Source organism: Poecilia formosa, unplaced genomic scaffold, assembly GCF_000485575.1.
Source record: "Poecilia formosa unplaced genomic scaffold, Poecilia_formosa-5.1.2 Scaffold67, whole genome shotgun sequence".
Taxonomy (NCBI): Eukaryota; Metazoa; Chordata; class Actinopteri; order Cyprinodontiformes; family Poeciliidae; genus Poecilia; species Poecilia formosa.
In genome coordinates, this window is record NW_006800006.1 from 2,010,849 (window position 1) to 2,036,235 (window position 25,387).

Here is a 25,387-nt window from a genome sequence, read left to right on the forward strand (position 1 = left end):
ACAACAATCTAACATTGGACTATGGCAAAGCAAAAAAATAAAAAATAAATTAAAAAATTCCTACTCAACCCAGTTTGATTTCAGGTTAGAGTTGGAGGCACGGTTTCCTCCAAACTGAATTGGAAATTTGTCTTTCCTTAAAAAAATGTGGACGAGTTTGTTTTTTATAAGTTGTTTTTAAACTTGCATCTAAAAGAGTGACAGGTTTGTGTTTGTCCTTTATGAGGCTCAGTTTGACTTTTGACACTCAAATAAGTGCACAGAGAAGCATATTTGCTGTCAATCAGTGTTATTTTTTTTGCTAAAATAACTCACATAAATTAGCTTATCGGTTGCTAATTCGCCTTCCACCGTTTTTGTTTTCCCACGCAGCACTGAGCGCTCCCTCCTTCTAGAACTTTCGGGGTAAAGCTATTTGTTTGAGGCCGAGGCTTTCAAAACGACGACTTCTGTGTGCCGCGAAACATCTTCTCGCGTCTTCTCAAATTAAAGCAGAACCTCTCCGAGCCGCCAGCAACCGGCGAGCCCCGTCACGAGAGAAGAAAATCAACTTAAGCCGAGAGTCGCTCTGCCCCAGTTGTAGACATGTGCGCCGACCCGACTGCGCTCCTCCAGCGTTTTCACCGCATTACCCAGAAACGCTCCGTTCGCGTGACCCAATTTGCAGCCTCTCCTCCTCATTCATCTGCTATCACAGATGCGCGGCAGGAGACCTAGCGAGCGGCGGAGCATTCATCACCTCTGAGTGGTGAGGTCCTTCGCTTCCATCCTGTCGGCCTGCTCCACGAGCCGAACCTCCGCGGACGGGAAGGGCGGGAGGGAACTCCATCTGCGGCTCGGGGTGAGAGAGGCAGGGATGTGTTTGAGGACCCATTTGTGGTTATGTTTTATGAAATATGTAATCAAATATGAGCTTGGCAGCATTTTTCTTCCGCTGACAGTCAATTTAAATATTGTATCTGCCACATCTGCCTGCTGCAGAGCTTCTTCAGTACCCTGGAGGTAATTGAGATGTTCATTTCGGCTTGTGGAGCTATCGCCGTCCTTATGGGGTTTGAATTCCACTAAAAAAAGTTCCCCCCGCCCCCTTCCCCTCTTTTAACAGAAGCAATATGTTTCCACTCACTTTTATGCATTTTAATAATCAAGATTATTAAATTATAACAAACATCCATTGAACGGCGTGTTATATATATAAAGTTAAAGCTAACTTTAACTTAGCTTTAAACACATCCACAGAACCGGGCTTCCTGATGTCTTGTTCCATTTATTTACTGATCCGTTTGCAGGAACAGCACCAGAATGTTTGCTTTTAAGCAGCGCATCAAGTTGAGACACGGCACATGCGCAGATCATAAATCGAATGGAAGGAAAAGTAATCCCTGGGCAAAGGGTGGATTATCTTGCTCTGATACCCCGGGGGCAGAGATTTCTCCTTCTCGCTCTGCCAAAGGATGGGGCCCCGGGGCCTTCTTTCACAAGCCAGCTTTGTTCATCAATAACACGCCGTTCCAAAGGGAGCCCATCTTAAGATTTAACCATGAAGGAAATGATTTGGTTTGGATTTATGTTTTGAATTTACCTAATTTTTATTAAAAAAAACCTAGCTAAACTAGTTTTTGATTTTTAAAAAAAATTAAACTCGATGTAATTCATTCTATCGGGATTTAATGTGATTGGAAACAGAGTATCTAAAGTGTATTCTGCAAAGAGCTTGGAAGTCTGATGGAAAACAAACAGCTTCACGTTGACCTGGGGCACACCGGGGTCAGGTATGAAGAAGTTCAAAGAAGGCAAAAGTACTGGAATAACGGGAAGCTGTGAACGTCTCACGGGACACAGGTATGGTAAATGACTCGTACCTGTACAGCACTTTAAGTCCAGAGGACTTCAAAGCACTTCACACTACACTTCGTCATGAACACATTCACACACTGATGATGGCAAGCTACTGCGACCCATGACCCGGTGAAGACAGGTCATAGGTCAGGCAAAGTAGGTGAAGTGTCTTGACCAAGGACACAACAATGGAGACAGACGGAGCAGGATTCAAACCAGCAACCCACCGATTAGGGGATGAATTCCCACTACCATCGTCCCAGTTCAGTTCAATTAGTCAAGCTTGAGACGATAAATCAAAGCACCGGCCAACATGGTAACTCTGGAGGAATTGCAGAGATCCTACTTTGGTGGCAGTGGTAGTAGGAGTTTGTGTTGTAACCGGTGGGTTGCTGGTTTGAACCCCACTCTGTCCATCTCTGTCTTTGGGCAAGATAAGTCACTGCCTTGACGAGTAGTGGTGCGTGGCAGACTCACTTTTGTCAGATTGCCCCAGGGCAGTTGTGGCTACAGCCCAGTAGATTGCACACCATCGGTGTGTGAATGGGTGAATGGCTGAATGCAGTGTGAAGCATCTTGGGGTCTTCTGGAGTAGATAAAAGGCTGGACATTTACCATTTAGGTAGGCGAATCAGTCAGCAGGACAACTGTTAGTCATACATCCCATCTTCACGTAAGGCTAGGAAGAATTAAAGCTATTGCCAAAACAAAGCCATAAAAACTTCTATGCGCAGTTTGCAACACAGCAGACATGTGAAACAAAGAGCTCTGGAGTCTAAAATTTCACTTTTTGTCTCTTTTTGTCTCTTTTTGTCTGGGTTATGTCTGTTACATAAAGTCTCAATAACATACCCTGAAGTTTGCGGTTGCTCCCAATGTAGCTTAACAGGCCTAAAGCTCTTGTATCTGTTCCGGTTCGGGCCTTTGCTCGCTTTCTAATTACCCCGGTTTGTGTCTTCGCACCAGCAGGGAAGAGCTGCTGTATTTTTGATGCGGAGCCGCGTCGAACAACAAGCATCTGGCACAGCGGCGGCAAGCGGTCAGCATGACGTCTTCTGACGAGACCCTTCAGATCACTTTTCATCAGAGCGTCGCAGTCGGAGGCTGCCCCCGATGCTTTGCTTTAATCAGCCGTCAAGTGTCATATTCAGAGGGCCTCACTGGGGCGGGGGGAGGCTTTCATCCAGCCTCTGCTCTGGGTTTATACAAAAATAAGTGAAAACAGAGGGAGCGGCGTCACGGCGAGGCGGCGCGAGCTGCGCCAGACCCTGACCTTCCGACCCCATTGTAATGAGAAGGAGGCGAGTGTATCACTTAGCATTAGCGGCATGATTAGGTGCCAATGGGCTGTGCCTGCCGCGGTTTGAACCCTCCGCTCCGCGACAATCCCAGGAGTGCGATAACATATGAGATGACAACAGTTTCACACCCAGATTCACACCTCCCGCGGTTCCATACGTCGCACCAGCCTAATCACTCATGTGAGATTAATGAGAGAAGTTGAGGTGTGGTGGGACGCTCACTAATTACAAGCTCACACACTGGATTGTCACCAGGGGAGCAGACGGTTAGCGTGCGCTTTGTGTGTGTGTGTGTTCCTCTAAGCGTGTTTTAAAGTCAGTTTTGTTTTAAAAAAAACAAAACAACAACAAAAAAAAATAAAATAAAAAAAAAATCCTGATGGTTTCCAGCGGAAGAAAATGAGCAACATCAAAGCTTCTCTCAGGAGAAAATGTACGAGGAAAAAAAAGGCATTTTGTGGGAATAATGGCGCGGCGAAAACAAAATCAAATCAACTCAAAATGCCGCTGAACGGAAAGGTAACAAAAACGCCGGTGTAAATTATTTCATTTCTTCCTGTGCGCCGAGCCGCCCGCAAAAATAACAAAACAAAAACAAAACAATGCAGTCATGAAAACGCATAAGCTGCTCCACAGCAAACTGTGTTCGACAAGTTTTTCTTTGAGCAATGTTGCTCACTTTTTTTTTCTTTTTTTTTTGTCAGGCGTTCTGGTTGGACACCTTAAATAAATGAGGATTTCTATCGCAGAAAAAAAATAATAAACAAGGGAAGGCTTTCCAAATCCAAATCCTAGCAACTTATTCTTTTAGTAGGAAAATATAAAGTTGTTTTACTGCCTTCAGACCCCGACTATGGAAAAACTGTTTATCCATCAAGTTTCCATTTGTTTGATTTGGAGACATTCAGCTTTCAGTCACCAAATAAATCCAGCAGCCCATTTTTACTAAACCGCACGGATTATTATCAGGTTGTAATTACTAAGAAATATATGTGCAATACTTCATATTTTGCTTTTGACCCGATGCCAAGTAAATACCCGGCCTGTATCACTGATACTGATGCTTTTTATTTAAGTTTGAGACATATTCAGACTTCTGACCTTAAGATAATTTGTGCTTTTTATTCTGTTCAAACCACAAATTTTCTAGATTTGTACAAAATACTTTGACATATTAACATAATTTGTGTGCATTTTTTTCAAAATAAAGTGCAAAAAATTATTTGAGAGCAAATAAAAAAATGTTTTGTTTTCTTAAGGAAGTCGAGAAACTATGAAGCAACAAACAACAACAAAAATGTTAAGAGTCTATATGAAGCTAAAGAATTGATTTTACCACACTAGTATTGATCCGATATTGACTTGGTATCGATATTATCGATCTTTCTGACCGATCCTCCACCTCTAATGCCAAGTTGTTTGTTAAAGCGACAGCGTCTTGATAAAGTGCTTGGTCTGTAAACACAATTTGTTGCCATAAATTCACCAACTTCATGTAGTTCTGAACTTTAACTAGGCCATTCTAATTTTTTCCCAATCTAAACCATTTAATTTAAATCTCTCTGTATGTTTCAGGTCATTTGGAAGATGGCAGGTGAATTTACAGCCCAGTTGCAAATCAACAAAACAAACTTTTAAAAGGCCGTCTTTCAATAGTAATTGTTTTTTTATGTTTTCAAATTAATAGCAAAACTAACTTTCCTTCTACTTCTCAATAATGCACTACTTAGTTGAAACATAAAGTGTAAGAAAGTTCATGGAATAATAGGCATGTATTCGCCTACCTGTTCAGCTAAACGTATAGCATATGTTCTTTGGGCTGAACAGAGTTTTTCATTAAGCTTCATACTTCAGTTCAGGTGTGTTGAAATGCGTTTGGCTCCTGATTGGACGGTAAACACCACCGTTGTCGATGCAAAACAGGAACGAGACGCAGCTGTTGCCACAGATAGATTTCTCCAAAAATCTATTGTTCCAGACGAAGGCTGCGGCAGGAAAACAAACCTGCGTCGTGTTTCTATGCTAATGAAAAGTGCTAAACTAATCGGGGTTGGTTAGAGTGGATTATGGCGTTTTCATTAAAACAAGCCGACTAGAATCAAAGGAAGAACAAAACTTGGGCAGCTGCAGAAGGTTTTGGTGTTTATGCTTTATGGAGAGACTTTAGCCTCGCAATCAGAAAGAGAAGGATGTGGCCGTCACAGAAACTGATTTGAGTAAACGGCTCACGCTGATCAACCCTCTGGATGTTTGTACTGCAGGCCAAAAGTTTTCAAAGTTTGATTAAATTCATACAAAAAAGATGACAGTTTCATTGGTATAATTTAAAAATGATTATTCTGTTAATGAGTCACTTATCAAAGCACTTTTTTAAAAGACAATATCCGATACATGAAGTTTTCTTGCTTTGAGATTTGCTTTCTTCAAAGTGACCTGTGGTAGAATGACGTATGCAGTAATTCATCAGCATTTGTTTTTTGTTTTTTTTTCTTAGTTTATCCACTTTTGCATTTAAATTTTGTGGCTTCTAAATAGGGATGCGCCAATATGAACATTTTGACCAATATCGATATTTGATAATAATATTGCTGCATCGGCCAAGTTCATCTTCGACAAAATTATCGCTGATGCTTTAGAAGCTTCCATAGCTTATACCAAATCTTTTGAGTTTCTCCTTCATTCCCACATACTAGGCCCCTGATAAAACGGAAACTCAGCAAGGACGCGTCTCATTTTAGACAAAAATGTGTTTTTATTTTTTGTGCCAAACGAAGAAGCTTCAAAACCCAGAGCACAGCACTCTATTGTAAGCACGCTCATTAAGTGAAACTGTCCTTCAGCTTCGCGTGTTTGATGCGTTTCGGCGTCGCAGTGTGACGGAAAAGGTAGATAAACAAAAAGTTTCCATGGTGGTGCTTCCCCTCTGCTTCGTTACTGCAGCTTTGCAGACTTCAGGTAATGTTTTTGTGCTCACCAGTTTTGATCACGCTGACTTTTATCTCGACAACACAAAGTCTCTGTAGTCACGTTCCCTGTCTGCAGCGTTCCTGAATCAAATTTGTGAGTTTTTTTTTTTTTTTTTTTTTTTTTTTTTTTACATAAAAAGTCAAAACAACATTAAAAACAGCTGTTTGCTGTCGACTTTGATGAAGGAAGCTGCTTGTGTGTCTTTATTTTGTCCATGACTCGCGTGCGATTAAAGAGGACACCTTTTGGCTATTTATTTAGTTGCGAGAGAACAGAGAGAGAAAGGAGAAAAAAGCCCTAATTGTCTCATTAATTACTCTTCGCATGAAATAATGACAGAGCCCTTGTGATCGCAGTTCTTTGTTGCTCAATAATGAAGGCAGAGGTGGGATGGCAGCAAAAAAAAAAACATGCTTCAACCTTTTTTTATTCACAGCATTATGTTAGAAGAGAGGGAGAGAAAAAAAAGGAAAAATAGGGCAGATAAGAACAAAAGGCAGGAGGAGAGAGAGAGAAAAATATGGTAAAAACAAAAGAAAAAAAATCCAGCATTAGGACGGATTCATTTAGAGCGAATCAAAAAGAGAGCAGCAGAGACGGAAAAAGATTTGGCCGTGAAGTGTTTGCCAGGCCTGCTGGAGCCCACCCAGTTCTCTCTCTCTCCCACCATCCCAGCGCGGTGAATAGGCTGTTTAACACACTGTTCAGACACCGAGACGCGGCACAACAACAAACCAAATCAGCAGCAAATTAAAGACTCCTCCGGGGGAAGCAGCAGCGTATCGCCAGAGGTGTTCTGGAAAGCCAGGCCACGCCAATTAAGTGTTGTAAGACGGGTCCAGGAGCCGGTTCTCCGGACCTCCAGCACACGATGGGTGTTATTAGACGAATAAAACGACAGATTGTACAGGGTGTCATTAAAAAAGTCGTGTCTACTCGTGGGACTATTCTGCCGTGCAGAAGTCTGAGTCATGTTCAGATGTCGTCTGTGATTTGAGTCAGTTGAGGCTACAAGTAACTAGCTGCTGATAAACTACTATCTAGAGTAGCAAGAGTAGACTGCTTACCCTAGCTAGCAATATATCTAGCTAGGTTAGCAGTAGCTAGCAAGCTAGCAAGGGTATATTAGCAACTAGTTAGTCGGTGTCAGATGTAAACAACTATATAGCTAAAAAGTGAATTCATTGTAATTTTTTTTTTCTTTTTGTTAGCTAGCAAGCTTTTTTAGTACATTTTTAATGGCTAAGAAAACTTTTAAAATTTTCACCAGTTGGGTGGAAAACATTCATTTTCCTCACTGGCTCACTCCTGTTGCTAACAGTGTTACGTGCATTTTACTAAAAAAATCTGGGAAGCACAAAGCTGCTGACGAGACACAAACAAACAACTGAGATGTCAAAGTTTTGATGTGGTGACGCCAAAGCTCACCAGACAACGGTTGCTGACGTTTCCACTAGTGCTGGTCTCAAAGAAGCATTTGGTGCGATACAAACTCTGAAGTCAGGGGTCGAGTGGATTTTAAACACAGAGGTCAATCACTAGTCTTAGCAGGTCTTAAATTTTGTTCACGATGGTGATTAAAAGTCTTAAATTTGAGTTGGAGCCCTTAGAAACGCTGCTGTAAGCCCGGTCCTGTTGTCACGCCGCTGTGCGCTCCTACCATAGGGAGCTGGTGACACTAGATTAGCCTGAATACGTCTGTTATAGTCTGTCTAATGCAAACTTCCAACACAAGCTGCATTATTTGTGTCTCGAGGCCTCTAAAGGGAACGTAGCTCTTCATATCTGTCATATAGCCGAGAAAAAAAAAAACCCTTACTTATCCCCGATTTTTGCTTCAGCGTGAATAGGTGCTGATTATCCTGCAGCTGATCTGGGTAAGCGCTGTTGCAGCAGCACTTCAGAGGGCAGTGAGGGGCTGCCATGTTAAAGACGATCCTAACCGGGTGCACAGCTCCCAGGCCTGTGCTGACATAAATCAGCGCAGCAAAGCAACTGCGTGGCGTTGCTTATTTAGTTTCCCAGCTGCACCCAGTGAACCTGAAGCAACGAGGGGCGCTGTTTTCGACTCAAATGAGTGCTTCCAGCGCATACAGTTCAGTTTTACTGTATGGTTTGTTGTTTTCCTTTCTCTCCACCTTTCATGACTGTAGACTTGACTGTTAGACCGTCAAAGGTCCTCCATCTTGTCAGAATGAGGCGGACCTAACGGGGCGCACATGAACGATCTCAGCAGTTCTCACAGGAATACCAGGAGAAAGGGAGGTTGCTACTACAACATTTCAGCATCAGCATTGATCCAGAAATCAAAGGTTTGATGTAAAATTTAGAAAGAATTTCACTGCTATCTGGAGATGCAAGATATACCCCGTAAACTTGTTCCACTTTTTCTTTAGATGCAGCCACAAACTTTACACAAAATAGCACATAATCATGATGTGGAAGGAAAAAATAATACTTGATTTTCAAACTGTTTTACTTGTAACGGCTTAAAAGTGTGGCATGTAGCTGTCCAATCTGACTGAGGTTAAGGTACTGAGAACATCTGTCAACGTCATTTTAAACTCTGCCTCCATATATTCAATATGATCCAAGCCTGGACTTTGACTGGACCATCCCAGCACATAAATACAATCCTTTGCATGTTGGTATGATGAGGAGGTTGTCCTGCTGGATTGTGAACAGTCCCCTGAGTTTTAAGTCTCCACCAGCTTCTCTGTGCCAGCTGCTGAAAAATGTCCCCACAGTATTATGCTACTTTATTGTGTTTTACGACGGTAAAACGTGGTAGTGGCAGAGTCCCAGATTTACATTCAGAAAATCTGAGTAACAGAAATGAAAGGAAGAAAGGTGTGGAAAAGGGGAAGGGAGTAGACGAGAGAAGCATAGAGGGAGCACAAACCAAGTCTGCCTCTAAACCTGCAGAAAGAGAAAAAAAACAAAACCAAGAAACCACAGCAGCAAACAACATAATCAGTATCTTCTACCAGTAGCTTCTCTAGGGCAATTGGTTGCATTCGATTTTATTTAAGGGTATCAGTAAAATGAGGGCCGAATGCCGAAAGGAGTGTAGATTCTCATTGTAACAGAATGACGCATTAGCACAAAGAGCTTCATGCCAGTCAACCGCTCTCTAGTCAGGAATCTAATTAGCTCAACAAAGGCACATTAACCTTATCATGGATTTAATGGCAATTAGACGCATGTAAGGCCGCTTACAAGTGACTTGAACTTATTCTTGATTATGAGGCTGATAAAAGCTATGCCGGGTAGAATATAAAGGTCCAAATTAATTATTTCACAACAGTAGATTAAAAGCTGCTTCCATTGACGGACGCCGCTGACTGCCACCGCCGTGTGAGTCTAGGAAACACAGCTCGGAGACGGGGCTCTGCCGGGCCAGGTTGTGACAGGATTGTCCCAGTCCATGAGCTGGGAGGCATTTTGTAACGAAGATGACCAGCGCGAGGTGCCAGAGCCGGTCTGTCTGTCGAGCATAATGCTCCAGCGGCTTCCCGGGGGCCACGCCGGCCTTGGAGCAGAAGGCAGAAAAGATCCTTGGGAGAGCGCGGGCGCGTGTGTGTGATCCGCGGGCCTGAAGCGTCCGCCGGGGCCGCGGCGAACGGAGGTTTAATTGGCCATATCCAGTGATAGATGGCTGTTCAACCTTTTGTTACTCATCAGTGGCAGGATGCACCGAGGCTTGCTTGTTTCACAATATGAGGCTGATTGTGGGGTCTATTAAAAATCAGCCTCTGGAGGAGATGTCACTGTGCCGCGACGACACAGCTTGAAAGGAGAAACTCCGGAATGATCTGATTTGAAGAAAGAAAAAGAAAAAAAAAGAAAAAAAGAATCAACTTGCGCTCAGTTGATTGCCCATTATATCGCGAAGGCAGTAAAAACATGATTGAAAAACTGATCACACTTAATGAGTTATCTCTATCCACAGAGACATCCGGAGGGAGATAATTGACATTAATTATCCGCTTTTGTTTCTCGGGCAACGTAAATCAAAGCGGGCAGGGAAAAAAAAAATCTTAGTTTTTATTTAATCGCAAACAAAAATCATCGTGTCAAGCAAATTCCTGATTGAACGGCGTGTACGTTAATGACATAATCAGTCCCTCGCCGAACAATCGGGCCTGGTGGAAAAAAAGTTCCCTCTCTTTGTGCTCAAGAGTGATTGATGCGCTCAACGGTTGGGAAGACGTGCGTCAGGTTCAAGATACAAAATGCCTGTTTTTGTTCGGTAAACTGTGTGCAGGGGAAGGAGCTCTAAGTGAAGCAGAAAGCAAACAACTCCCAGGATCGTCTCAGACACTCTGCCAGACGGAGATGAAAACAGAAACAGGCTGACGGCAGGAAGCGGAGGATATCCAGGCGAAGCGAAACCGACTTTGCTCGAGGAGGGCTTCCTTTGCACTTCACAGAGGAGGTGCCAAAGTGAGAGAAAATTAATAAATAAATAAGTGGCCACTTTTGCAGCAGGATTGGGTGGGGAGCTCTTTTGACATCCCCTAACAGTTGAGAGTAAGCTGGAAAAATGAGTGATGCTCGTTAACTCTGACCCAAATCCTGCTCGACAGTGGGAGCTGTTAAAACACGGAGCAGACTGGGGAGTCTGGGTGACCTAGATAGCATTGGCTCTGAAAAGCAGCCATACATCACATTAAGTCGCTCCTCGCTCTAATACAATCAGGCATATCTCTCTCATTGGTAATGAAAATTACATTCTGATAAGGTTCTTTGTGACACGGAGAATACCTCTCCGTCCGCCGACACGTCGATGCCTCGTCTGCTGGGACGGATTCTCGGGGTAGACTGCTCCTTCGCCGCTGGACATGAGCGGACGCGGACTGTGACACTATAGTCGGACGAATGCGAACCGTAACTCGTGGCGATGAGTCATCCTCGGTTACCAGCTGTTCACGGAGAAAATGGAACATGTCTGAGCAAAACAGTCCACTTCATTTCTTCGTTGTTCAGCCGGTCGCTTTGTAGGTCGATTCAACGGGTTTCATCGAGCGTTCCTCTTTGTCTCACCACCACATGTTCTTATTCACATCATCTTAGAGCTCTCTTCTTTTTGTCCAATATGTTCACTATCCTTACTCTTCATATGCATAAATCATGTCAACCTCGTTTCTCAAACTTTATCTCCAACCCTTGTTGATCTGAGTCGGCCATTACAAATGTGCGCAAAACTTTGTTGATATTTTAAATAAAGGGTTGTGGTTGTGGTAGTGTCATCATTTGTAAATATGATGTTAAAGTTAGATTTAGAATTAGAATTGCAGCCCAAAAGTTCATCTCCAGTTCAGAGTTCATCAGATAACAGGACGGTTATTGGAGATTTTAGTGAGGCCAGGATGTTTATATATATATAATTTTGCCTGAGTTTATTGTTCAGACATAAAAGGAATACAGGAAATTGTTGTTGCATGTAAAACACATCCAGCTCATTGAAAATTTGTTTCACTTCCCTCTCTGTCCTTTTTTTATGAGTTCTGATTTAAAAAAGGATTGTACACTTGAAATAACACAAAACTAACTCAGGTAACTTTTCAGCAAGATATAGCAGCTTGTATAAAGTCAATAATATTGACAAAGAAGTACTAGTTTCATTGACAGATTATTTCACTTATAACAAATCATTTTCCCATGTTATAAGTGAAATAAGCAGCTAATGTATTTATATATATACGGTACTTATATTTGCACTAGAAACTGGACCAAAAATTCTTGGTGTTTTTTGCAGCAATCTCTTGTTTTTCACTTGAATTTTACTTTCAGACTAATTTGATATTAGAAGTGATGACTTTTATAATATTTTGTCCATGACTGAATGAAAGGTCTTCTGATAGGCCGCTCTTTGGTGCCTTCAGTTTCCCTGGTGTCTGTCCTTCCTGTCATGGCCGTTTCCAGAAGTCTTTCTGAGGGGGAAACTGACGAGGGTCTTGGAAACAAACTTCCAACAATGTCGCCATCACAATGTCACACAATGTCAGACATGACAATGAACTCCCTGCTACTCCCAGTGTCCGCTTTCTTTTCTGTCCTCTCTTTCCCCGACAATGGCACCTCGACTCGCCAACCGAAGCCGCGGCGGCCGCGGTGCCAGCTTGGCACGGCTTGGCCCGTGTTAGCGGCGGATGATTCAAGGGCATTAAAAAACAATGCGGGGGTTTCCAGTTCACGGTGCCAGCAGTGATGCCGCCGCCGTTTGCTTTGAAACAGCCTCTCCCCTCCTCTCCTGCTGTTGGACCCATTAGCAGTCCATCCTCCGAAAATTTGCTTTGCGTGCAACAGCAGCGCCGGTCATGGTTTGCTATTCTGTATTTACTCATGAGCAGTACATAAAGTGAGAGTGTTAAATATTTCACCAGAGGTCTTCTTCATGGGTGGCCGCTACAGCAGCGAGCATTAGCTGCACGCTCATTAAGGATTGATGATCCAGAAGAGATAATAACATCTTTGTTGATTTGTTAAATTGCTGCCCACCATTTCATGCGTTAGCACTGTAATGAGTGAACAAGGGGGCATGTGTCATTTTAATTTTTAACCACCTTTAGCTTAACATTTGTCATCTCCGTCTCCTTGCAGTGCTGAGAGCTACGGACTGTGATGGGCTGCCAACCCGCATCTGAAGTGCTCCAACAAAGAATAATATCCACTTCTGACCTGCTCTGAAGAACAATATTTGATTCAATCAGTGTTGCAAGTCTCCCCCAGGGGGATCGCTCCTGAGCAATAGGTGAACCTTCGTAAAGAGCAACAGTGGAGACCATGTGATACTTGACCTTCACTGAGAGAACTCGGGTGCTCTCCGGAGGATGTCAGATCTGATCTGAAGCCTCCCCTCCAGAGGATCGTTCGGCTCATAATTCAATCGGCTCTTCGATGTTTTGCCCGGCGTCGCTCAAACGCCGCGGACCAGCAGTGACGGGGCGCATCTGTTGACGCCGGATCTTCATTTGTTGAGGAGTAGCAGACACGTCGCCATGGATTTGACTGAGATTATCCATACCAAAGAGCGGCTGTGAGAAACACGGAGAGCCGACGGAGGGCGAATCGAATACCGGGAGCTCGAGGGGGGTCAGCGAGTGCGCTGCTAAACTCATGGTGGATCTGCTGTGAGCAGGACAAGGGACTCAGCGGTGGAGGATGTCAGCAGAGGCCGAGGTCCAGTCGGGTGTCAAAACCAGCCAGCGAAAGGAGTCCAGGAGGATCAGAGGTACGTTCGGTTCTAACAGAACAATTTTTAAGTTTCGTTAACAGGCTGGTGTCTGTTTAGTAGTACATGATGAAGCATGAGATGGATAAACGGACCGAGGCATTATTAGAGGCCCTGATTGGGTGAGGCATTAAGGAAAGGTCTTGGGTACATTTTGACCTCACACACACGGTTATGACTGCAGGTGAACCAAGAAATTGACTTATGACCGGAAACAAGCAACTTTTTTTTCAATGACTGTTCCTGACCTGTGACTGAAACTCAAGATTCTGATGTTTTTCCAATCAGTAGCTATAGCTACATTTCCATTACAAAAGTTTTAGTATTTCACCAATGTCTGGAAAACAACAATTCACAATTGATGTGTTTCCATTCAATAAGAAACAAAATTAAAAACATTTTAGAATGTGACGCACCATCATCCTCCATCATCCTCCATCACCCTCCTACCACTTCATGTTGTCTTCTTCTTTGTGGTTTGCACCAGTGGCAGCATCCAGTTGTTGAGTACATGTCTCTTCCTAGCACCAAAACTTTTTATCAAAAATACTAGTTTTTTCAAAATGGACGTATTTCCTTTAAGCAAGTTTATTTTTGAAATGTAAAATTACACCATTATACAGTCAATGGAAGAGCAACTTATGTTTCCATCCAATTGTTATACAATATTTGAAACGTTGCGACTGACTCGTATGACAATTGGATGGAAACATATCTAATACCTTCTGTAAATGTGAAAATGTGGTTAAAAACAGACATCCAGGGTTTGAAGAGATATGTAGTTTTTCCTCCTTTTTTTTCTCCACCTGTCTCATCTCATCAATTAACAATGTCTGGACTGTCAATGCATAAAAAATATCCAGCTTATGGCAGTTCTTTTCGGATGGGCGTAAAACTATTAGGAATAGAAACAGGTCTGCAATAAACTGGCTGTTTTTGCTAGTCTGGCAGACAGTGAAGATAACCCTGCACCTTGTTACGGATGGAGCTAAATAACATCAGACATGGAGGAAAAGAAGCCGCCACTCAGCCAGGTCCACTGAGAGCCTTCGTGTCTCATCTCGGGGATCCAGATGTAGTAACAGCCATCCCCACGTAGCCCCAGGGTTTGGCGGCACAGTGATTCAGGTGTCACGGACAGGGTAATTCACACCATGTCGCCGCGGCGAACGGCATAAGTGATCTGATTGGAAGAGGCATCCTCTGCGCGCTGAAAGCTTGAACCGGGATTGGATTGGCTTTGAGCAGGAAGACGCAGAGCGCTACAGAGAGCGGGATCGTCTTTGAGGTCGACGGAACCAGCAGGAGCTTCAGAGTTTGCCTTTCACTTCTTCATCCTGCAGTCTTTCCCCCTCACCTCTCCATCCATGAAACAAAGCCGCTGCAGATAGTAGTTCAGTGGGTTTCGGCTACTGTGAGTTTGCAGTAACAAGGTCATGGGGGCCAGGTCCTTGGTGGCTGTTTCACGAGTTCTGTCGGATCGCTCTGATAAATAGCTCGGCTGGAGGAGGGCCCATCGATTTGAGTTAAGTGGAGAGGAGGGGGAGCGGCCGCCAGACGGCTCAGGAGACGGGGACTATCTGCAAAGAGTATCAGCCTCTGGCTTTAACATGTTAATCACGCCCTCCAGGAACCATCACCAGCACTGAAGAGGTGATTTAGATCTATATGAAGTAGAATTGGGTCTGCATGCAGAATATATCTATGCAGATGGATATGTGGGTTCAGCCGCGTGGTGATTCCAGATGTCTTTTAGGTGAAGGACGCTATGAAGTCTGACATATGGAATGTACAGTGGTGTGAAAAAGTGTTTGCCTCATATATAGTTTTGTCTTTTTTTCACTTTTCTACAGCCAGGATGTTAACATGTCAGTTTTGGTTACTTGCATAGATTTTAACGCATTATAATTTGAACAACTGATTGATTTTTTTTTTTTTTTTACATAGAAAGATTCCAGCCAGACCATTTGTATACTCTCATTTCTGTAAATCTGACGCGTGAGCGATGGACGACATTTCTCTTGGTCAGCTAAAAATAACCTGACGGGACGCTGAAAAAAACTATTGTTGTTTTCAATCTGTGCTAAAACAACAAGTTCAGGCCCAGCAAAGGATTCCAATGCTAAACTTGTTGCGGATGCCCCCCGCGCTAACTTCAGCGTCCTAAGTTCACATTTCTAAAGGATTTTTTAAAAGAGGTTCCATGAACCTTGGAATCTGTAGAATAGCACCTTGCATCAATCTGATGGTTGAATAACCTAAATAATGGATTAAATACAAGAAATATATTTGCTGCTAAACTCCTACATTTATTAGATAATTTAGCAGTAAAATGGGTGTTTGAATTGAAAATGTTTCTTATTATGTTGATATGTAGTTTTTGATTAAAATGTGATTAATTACAGACCCTGCAGTTATTAACTCTATTTAAAAAAATTTAATCGAGTCCCTCTACTACATCAAACGCATGTTGAAAACAAGTGGCGGGAAATCTATCTGTTTAAAATACACCACCCTTCTTGTTTAGTAATGAATAAACCGTAATTAATCAGTTTCATTTATAACACCCAGGCCTGATTACAGCCATGTGCAGAATCAAGGAGACACTTAAACAGAACCAGGCTGCAGCTTTTCCTGGTTCGGACCGCTCGCTGTGATTTTGTGCTCTACCAGAAAAGTCAGATGAAAAATGTCTGGATGTTAGTTTTTGACCTTGACCTTGAGTGCAAATGAGGTCATGCAGCGGCGCAAAGGACTCCAGTAACCCTACCTCTGATTGAATTGGACGGAGATGCTGCGGCGTGACCTTAAACGGGCTGTTCATGCTTTAAAATCCACCAGTGTGGCTGAATTAAAACACATCTGTGAAAACAAGTGGACAAAATCTGTGGCTAGTTAATCACAAAGGGTTGGTGGCAGCTGTCAGGGATGAAACAGTCAGCTATCGGGCGTAGGGGGCAATTACTTGTTCAGTTACGGTCAGATTGGTTTGGATAGCTTTTAACCTTTAATATGAAGTCATCACTAAAAACTGCAGACTGCTGTGATGTACTAAGTTTTGTTTCTGCTCTTGTCTAAATGTGTCGAGAACAAAGCCAAAACCAACCTGAGGTAAATGTGCATCTTAATGCTTTCTGACTTCCCCGACCTCATGACAACTCTCAAGGCTAGTCTCTTCAAATAAAGGCAGCAATCTAAAAAAAAAATAAAATAAAATTGTGAAAGTATACTCCCAAAACTTCAGAACGTTCAATTGCTGACAGAAGAAAATTGCTAAATGGTTGAGAGTCGTTGGAAAGCCATAGAAAGGTAGTAATGTCTTTAACAACGCATGTCCCAGTTTGCTGTGCAACTTTGTCTGCAGGTTTGTCTCAGAGTGTGAGACTTGTTCTCTTTCTGTACATGCTGAGTCACTGGGGAGCAGGTTTTTTTTTTCCCATGTAAAACATTATAGGAATTATAGAAGCTTCAGTGTTGTTGGGTCCCGTTGCTCTTCTGTGCAAAAGACAGAAGGTAGAGATTGTGACATTTAGACGCATCTATTTTCTAAATGTGTCAAAGCCACAGAAAAGTGTTATCTTTTTTTACCATTAGCAGCAATAATCCCGCCACAATAACAAATTTTGCTGGATGATAAATCGTCCCAAGGAATTATCGCGATAAACTTTAATATTGATGTTTTGAGACCATTTTCAAGTAATATATTTGTCATGTTGGCCCCAAATGCAGTAGGCGAAAAACGTAAAATTCTGTAAACTTACAAAAATGTGAACAATTTGACAATGAAGATATGTAAAAAAAAAAAAAATTGCTATTTTAATAAATTCAGTTGGGTGCACAATAACTGGTTCTCTTTATGAAGACGTCTTGTAGAGATCCTCCTGCCTTTTAAGGCAGCATTTTTCTACAGTTTCATGTCAACAGGTTGGAACATATAGAGAGATTGACCCTTGACCTCTTTGTACCTTCTCTCTGGACTGGAGACCCGATTAATCTTTTGATCCATAGTCTTCAGCTCAAACTGCGGCTTTTCTACACTGTCTAGGTCTGGAGGCTGCGAAGGACAAGAGTGTTAATTATGGTAACATATCCTATTATTGATTTGGCCAAAGGTTTTGAATCACTCTACACCAATCTATTACTTGAAAATGGTCTCAAAACATCAATATTATCATTTATCATTTATCCATCCATATTTATAATATTATTATCAAATCCAGTTATCAATACTTTCAATGCATCAGTCAGAAGTTCAGTTTTTTTTTTCCAACATCGGTCCGACACAGACATTAATATCGGATTGGTGCATCTCTACTGAAATCATCAGTGACAGACATAATGTAGAGATTAGGGGAAGGAAAAATAACCCAGCTGTGGGGTGTAAATGTTCTTCAGTTTCCATCCAACACAAATTATAACAGTGGCATCCCACCAAGAAAAAGAAAATCCTGGCTTAGCCGTCCCTGACAAAGCGTCCTTAAAGAAGCTAGGACAGAGTAGCATACTTCTCAGCAGTGAGTAATTACCCAGTCCTGATAGCTGATGGATTTAACGTTAGCTTTGTTGTTCATGGCGTTTCCAGCTAATGGCTAAATATAGATTCCAGCCGGATCCTCTAATGCATCATGTGCTGCTTTTTTCCCCCCCTCCGCCTCCCTCTCTTTACTTCTCATGCAATTCTAATGGGCCTGAGATGAGCGCGGAACGTTTACGTGGTGCTGGACACGCTCTCTCGCACCGGGGACGCACAGCGGCCACGTCTGCTCTGTAAAAGCTAAAGCGCCGGTCCGTACGTCCGTAGAACTTCCTTTCATGTGTGACTTTACTATCACCATAGCAACTGTTGCTCTCCGACTATAATCTGTGCACAAGAAACGTTTCAAAAAAAAGAAAAAAAAGGACAAACCAGAGGAAGACGGAGATAACGAGCTGACCAGACACTGAGGCAGCATGTCAGATGAAAGCCTGTTTTTTTTTTTTTTTTACATTGTCTGCTGAAGTTGGGTTGTCCGCCTTCCTCGTGTTCTGCTGCTCTGCTCTTAAAGCGAGCGTTCAGAACTTGTAAAGTAGAATCTTTTAAAAGGTTGTTAGCAGGTCATGGGTTACATGCGGTGGAGAAGCCGGTGTCAACATGATGGAGATGATTTGTCCTCTCTGAAGCAATAGCCATTTGCTTCAGACTCCTATTTACTGTTGCTCAGATGTGAACTGTTCCAACCTTTCAGCAGCACCGCGTTTGAAACATTGTGAACCGTCTCTTTTTGGTACAGAGGTAGAATGTGACGAAAATCCAGACAGACCTCAGGAATGATAGTCATTTTCAAGCCGAATCTCTGTGTAAGGACGGGCTTGTGCCATCCACGCTTTGAGCACGCCCCGTCGACTTTTCCGGGACTTTGTAGAGCCACGTGCATTTCTGATTGCTGAGACCAATCAGAAATGCATGGAGAGGGCAGATTAATTCACTAGTCATTTGTCATGCAGTAAAAGCCCCGTTCACACCTGCTCTGCTCTCCTCTGTCAGTCCAATGACAACCGAATGCGTCAGTGTAATGTCTAAATTACCACCTCGGTGGTTTTGCTCAGAGATTTACGATGGTAATCTGTCCAAGTCAGGATTAGCAACTTTATATGTGTTGTTTTTGAAAAGTGCAAACTTTGGCGGAAGGAGATGCTCAGGGCATGTTGTTTTTCGGACAACTGACTGTTGAAGCTTCTCGCCTTACTGCGTCCTGCATGTTAGATAGAGTTTGATATGTTAGCACTGCAGCCTCAGAGTTTTTCACCTCTCCCATGACTTTCTGTTACTGTAGCATGTGAAGATGTGAAACAAGAAAAAGAAATGCCTTGTCAGGTCTTGCATCCATAATTTGGTCACCAGATAAGCCAGGTGGTGATGGGTTATTTTTGTGGCTGTTGAAATATTTTCCTCCATGATCTCCACAGCAACAGAATCATTCACCTGGGGATAAATCATGAACAAAACTGACATCTAAACTGGAATAACTAAATAAATAAATTGAGACGGTGACGTCAAATGGAGCAGAACATTAGTAATTCCACGTCCTTGATCCCAGTACATGTGCCCTATTCACAACAAGACTGCATGAAAACAGACAAATACTGTAAAAAATTAGACCAAACCTGATGTTCTATAACAATGTCTTTGTTTCCTCATCTTCAGACCTCAGTAAAATATATTTTTCAGTGTGGCAGGATGACAACAGGGAAATTGAAAACTGAAACAAAAACTATGGCTGGATTTAACTGAGCTTAGTGCCTTTCCATGAAAACTTTGCATGTCCTCTTCAAGAATGAAAATGTTTTTTTTTTCTTTACCTTTACTTCACTGTGCCTTTAGTATTTAAATATGTATTGATATTTATTTTAATTTTAACCTTGAGACCTTTTCAACTGAAACACCTGGAGCAAAGTGAAACGCCTGACCTGCTCCAAAAGTCACAGAAGCTGATGTGAACGCTTTGTTATTGATTTCTGAGCAGCTTTACTTTTCTATCAGAACTTGCCTGAATCTAGGTAAGATGTTCCTTCCTGTAGGCGTTTCAAGTGGAAAGGTCATGGCTGTAACAGACACGGAGCACCAGTTTCCCCACACATGAACAAAACACCCATAACCAGCTATTTCCTTCACTACCCGCCATTTATTCAGGTAAAATAACAGCCTTGTGGCGCTCTAATCCAAAGCCCGCTCTCGACCAACACCCGTCAGCACAGAGCACGGTACTCAGCTGGCAGTCGGTGACCTATCGACTCTGAAGAGAATTTACTTGCTGTTCTCACCTTTACAAACCCAGAACTTCTTCCACCACCGCCGGGTACAAAAGAACTTCAATACTGTGCTTCATTTTTAACGTCGTCGGTGCGGTTGAATGAGGGAACATCAGCTGCTGTTAGTGTCAGCAAATGCGTTTGCGTGTGTTTGCTGAGGCCTACAAGAGTTATGCCGTGCACATGGAGGAGGCAGATGGTGGGGACAGATTTTCTATTCTCGGATATTCGTTTTCTTTACCGCGTCTTATAGGCATCTGCTCCGATAGGGCTTACCTTGTGTTGCTTTTCTCTGTTTTTTTTCCTTCTTCTTTCATAAAATATGAAATCTTCTGTGCTGAGATACGGGAAATAATTGTAACCGTCGCAGCTTTCGTGGTAATGAATTAAAACAGGATGGTGTGCTGTGCGTCCTGCCAGATGGGAGGGGTGGGAGGGGGGCGGCGCGGACACCATGAGACGCTCTTAGAAAGGTTCCGAGGTTAACCTGCCTCGATGCTTGCATCCCCAACAAAAACGTCCCTGTTGCCAAGTCCTTATATCTGGAGGGGCACTTCTGACTCTCCATCTGTTACCATCTGTGCCTTCGCTGTCCCCGTTCTACTGTGACAAGGAAACCCATTCAGAGACGGGCTCCGAAACGGTACGGACCATGGCGAACAGTAAATGTTCCCTTTGTGGTCCTGGAGCGCAGCTTCAGTATCAGGTAGGGGATGACAATGTTTCATTTGAAACCCTCTGACATCCTGTTGACTTGAGCTGAATTTTTGAAAACTTCACTTCATTGTGTTCCAGTTTCTGTCATCGTCTTAAGACATGAGGGCAAGAGGAACTTCTGCTAAGCAAGAGTTGGGATCGGGGCTTTTTTTGTCCCCCACCTGACAACTACAAATATCAATGTTTTTCAATGGGATTTGCTTGTTGGAAACCAACCAAATCTAGCACGCAATTATGTACCAAATGGATTATGACGTGTCGTCTTTCAAATCTTTTTCATGAATACCAATCTAAAATAGTTCGTACTTAGGATTAGCATTCTGATATCGACAGATGAAATCTAAACGAACCTTCAGGACTCAACTATTCAGAATATCGTCCTCCTGTGTAAATCCAACTATTTCTAAGATATCAGAGGCTTGTTAGGGAACTTTAGTGAAACAAAAAGCATCAAAGACACCAAGGAATACCATGGTAACTTTATGGACTTCAGATGGGAGAACTGGATGTCAGAACTAACCATCCATCCATTGTCTATACAGTCTTATCCGTAAAGGATTGCTGGTTGGCCGGTGCCTTTTGTCCAGCGATCACTGGCCAAAAAGCAGGGCACATGCAACTTGGAGAGATTAGCTGACCTGACAGTCATATTTTTGAACTGAGGAAGCCGGAGTGAGCCCACACATCCACCAGGAGAACATGCAAACTCCTTGCAGGCTGGGATTTGAACCCAGGACCTTGCTGCAAGGCAACATTGCCACAAACTGTTCTGCAACAGGACAACCTCAATAATTAATGTCCATGAGTACATGACACATCTGAGCTAACTAAATGTTGCTGCACATCTGTCATTTTACTTCAAACCTGATTTTTTTTTCTAGTGAGCCAAAATAATAAAATATTGACTAAACTCATTTTTACCCCTCTTAAAGGGGAAAAAGCTTTTTTATTCCTAACTCATATTTTTATATGTTTTATAATGTCTATTGCAATGAATGCTACGGCCTACAATGTCATGAAAACATAAGTACAAAGTCTATATATTTCACATATAGATTTTATGTAAAGACTAATTAGGTTTGACCTCAATCTTTGAATCCGGGGTTCTGGATATTTGTTTATCTGAAGTATGACAGAGGACACAACGTAGAGAACGTAGAATACATAAATATACTTTTGCCTTCAATATTGTATTACTGAACCAAATGCATTGACGTGATAATATAAAATAGACATGAAATCACAAATTAGCCATAAAATACTACGGATAATTATTTCTTGTTCTTCTCTGAAAAGAGCCGGACTTCCCGTCACTACAGCAGAGCAGGACCCCGGTCGTACAGCCAGACCTTTAATTAAATCTTATTCATGTGTTAGAATGGCCCAGTCAAAGTTCAGATCTTGGACTGAATTGAAAATCTGAAGTATGACTTAAAAATTTGCGGTTCAGAGATATTTTCCTTCCAGTTTCACTGAGTTTATAACATATTGTAAAAAGAACGGGCGAAGATGTCGGTGCCTAGAAACCCCAAACCGGGAGAGACGTTCCTCAACATAGAAAAACAAATAAAGTGACAAAAAAAAATCACTTCACACTTTTAAAAATCCTCTGTTCTGGTGTATCACATAGAATCCCAATAAAATCCACTGACGTTTCGGTTTGCATTGGTATAAATGTAAAAAAAAAAATATAAAAAAAACACAGAAAAGCTGGGGTATGAATACTTTTGCCCTGTGCATGCACGTCAGAACAGCAGGACTCTGACCGCCAGTGTGCGGTGTTGCATGCAGCAGGCAACTCTCTGTCAGACAAATCTCCAGTCTCTTTCTTCACGAGCAAAATCATTGTGAGGGCCGTTCAGCTCTGGCCTTCCAGAAAGCCTGAAGAATATATATACGTGTGTGTGTGTGTGTGTGTGTGTCACCTCCCTTCACGAGCGCTCACACACAAACACACACCTTCTCCTCCTCACCTCTTCGATCTGACAGAGTGCAACAACATGAAACAGCATGCCCCTCAGCTCTTTAGTTTTCAAAATACAGCACGCTCGCTCCTCTCGATCTGAACCCGGAGCACGTAGCACCAGAGTTACGCCATGCGCCGACTCGAGACGCTCGTTCCCTGTGCAAGCCCTGCGTTTTTTTTTGTTGTTGTTTTTTTTATGAGCATCTATCTGTGCGTTAACCTCAAAATCTCTCCAGAAGTATCATTTGGCGGGTGGAGGGTGGGATGAGTGAAAGGCACGCTTGCTTGTAAAGAAACAAAATGGCATGGAGCATCTGGTTGGAGCTCATCTTGAGAGAGCGGCGCTGAATTGGGCCGATTGTATTTAAAATGCAAGTGGAGCAGCATGCATTTTGCATTACATTACAGAGCGAGTGAATCAGGAAGATCAGGCGAGAGAGCCCACAACGTCGTGTGAATAGACTGTAGATACAGCAGGAGGGTTGGTTTGAACAACAGCGATCCTCGCAGCAGAAACGTCTCCCGGGCGCCTGCTGCTTTTCTTATACAGTCCGTCGATGGATCCTGAACGTCGACGTCCGACTGGGGCTGCTCCGTGCACGGCAGAGGCTCGACGTACCGCCAGTCTCAAAAGTGTTAAAATTCCAGGTTTTGAGATCTTGATAAATAATTTCCAAAACCTCTCCCATGATTGATGCAACACATGTCCAGTACAATTCAACTGGGGGGAAAAAAAATCTGTACAGGAGGAAAAAGTCAAAGAATAATAATAATAAAAAAAAAAAAGCTGCTGTAGTGACGCTGCAAGTGTGGACACTCTGTAACTAATACTTTCTTGAAAGGCCTTTAGATTGAACTCCAGCATTTGGGCTTATTCAGTTTACACCTGTCACCATTTCTGGTGAATTTGTTGAATCAGAGATAAACTTTGGCCGTCCTAGTCAATATTTGCTTGACATTTGCATCCTCTACTACCTCATGCCATAGTTTCCAGTGAGGTTACAAAATATAACCATTAAAAGGTATCAGTCAGGAGATGCAAACAAAATACTCCTCAGGGTTTCCCCCAGAAAACCTGCTAGGCCCAGTGTTAGGGATGCTAAGCCAGTCCTCTTAACACTCTGTGTTTGTGTTAAGAAAATAAAAAGGTAAAAGTTACCAAAATTTGTAGGTGTATGAGCAGGAATCCGAATTTGGAAATAATAGCATGTGAGGCCAACGGGTAGGAAGGATGACACAATTGGTGCACACCACCTTGCGCCCAGTCCATCACGTCAACTATAGACCTAGCTTAATCCGTCAATGCTGTCACTGCTACTGGAGTATTAAAAAAAATAGTTTTTTATACTGGTGTATTTAAAATAAACTATGCTTAGCCTGGTGGGGGGGCATGTAAAGCCTGGTGGCCCGCCAGGCTTATAATGCACTGATTGCTATACAAAACAGGCAAAAGATGGATGTTACTTTCCAAAATTGATGAAACCACCATATGGAAATCTCCCAAGACTCTTGACAGTAGCAGTGAGCATAGCTACGGCAATTTGGAATAAGTAATAATTGTGTTCCAGATGTGACCACGACTCTCTGTATTCCCAGCATGTCTACAGTGGAAGTCTAAGGCAGATGCATCTTCTTCCAAAGAAAACATAAAGGCCTTCATTACCAAGACCTTATTGGTGTTACCGTTTCAAAATAGCCAAGCTAAAACCTTTGGATCAGAATTCCAGAAGATAATTTTGACACAGAAACAGCCCTGAGCTGAGAACTTTCCCTCAGACAAAACAGAGAAGTTTTTTATTTTTTATGAGGTGGAAGACAGGACGAACAGCAGCAGTCAGCATTGATCCGCTGGATGAGTTCGGAACAGAGGAGCGACTCTGAATCAGACCCAGATTCGACGTTCACTTAGAGACCGTAATGACTGAGCCATCATCAAACCCTCCCCCATCTGTTGAGGATTGTGGTCTCATGAATAAGTGAGAGGACGTGCACTTTCATTTGAGCTTTTTTTTTTTCGTCTTCTTCCATTTTGCACGAGAGCCCTTTAATTTGCTCCGTGCTATTTTCTGATTTTCCTTTTGGAAAATGCGTGGCTTGGAAGAAGAATTTCCCAACGGTTTGATACGACATAGTTGATAATAAAGTCAGTTTTGGGTGGAATAAGCTCATTTTGCTGTAACGCAGTCTTGGAGTGGAGCCCGAGAGTTGCTGCTGAGGATGTTCTACCTTCTCAACTTCATGTGCATGGATTAGCAAGCCTCTTTAAGGGTGCAGCTAACTGATGTACAGGATGGTCTCGTGACCTAGATTTTGAGAGACGAAGAGGCCCTAAACTGTTAAAACTCTCCGAGGTGCTGCTGGTATCCTTAATTTGAAATTCCGCCGTCTCCCTGTTTTTTTTTTTTTTACCCCACTTCTCCCAAACGAGGTTATGAGGGGTTGGTATACATTTTTGACGTGCGAGATAGCGCCCAAGGCTCGCCTCCGCATGTAATCAAAACGGCGCGTCGGCAGACTGCGCGGTGACAAAATGAGAAAAAAGGTGTCGGTGTCAAGGAGATGTCAGGACGG

At 42.7% G+C, this 25,387-nt stretch overlaps 1 protein-coding gene across 3 annotated transcripts in view; it reads left to right on the forward strand.

Annotated features, from left to right (window-relative positions):
- The window catches only part of LOC103140041 (disabled homolog 1-like), a 62,249-nt gene that overhangs the window by 10,453 nt on the left and 26,409 nt on the right, over nucleotides 1–25,387 (forward strand). For all 3 annotated transcript variants that reach the window (XM_016672882.1, XM_016672883.1, XM_016672881.1), the window contains exon 2: nucleotides 12,714–13,344. In XM_016672882.1, the coding sequence (XP_016528368.1) occupies nucleotides 13,275–13,344 (70 nt within the window). In that variant the 5' untranslated portion in view covers nucleotides 12,714–13,274. The remainder of the gene's footprint in view (nucleotides 1–12,713; nucleotides 13,345–25,387) is intronic.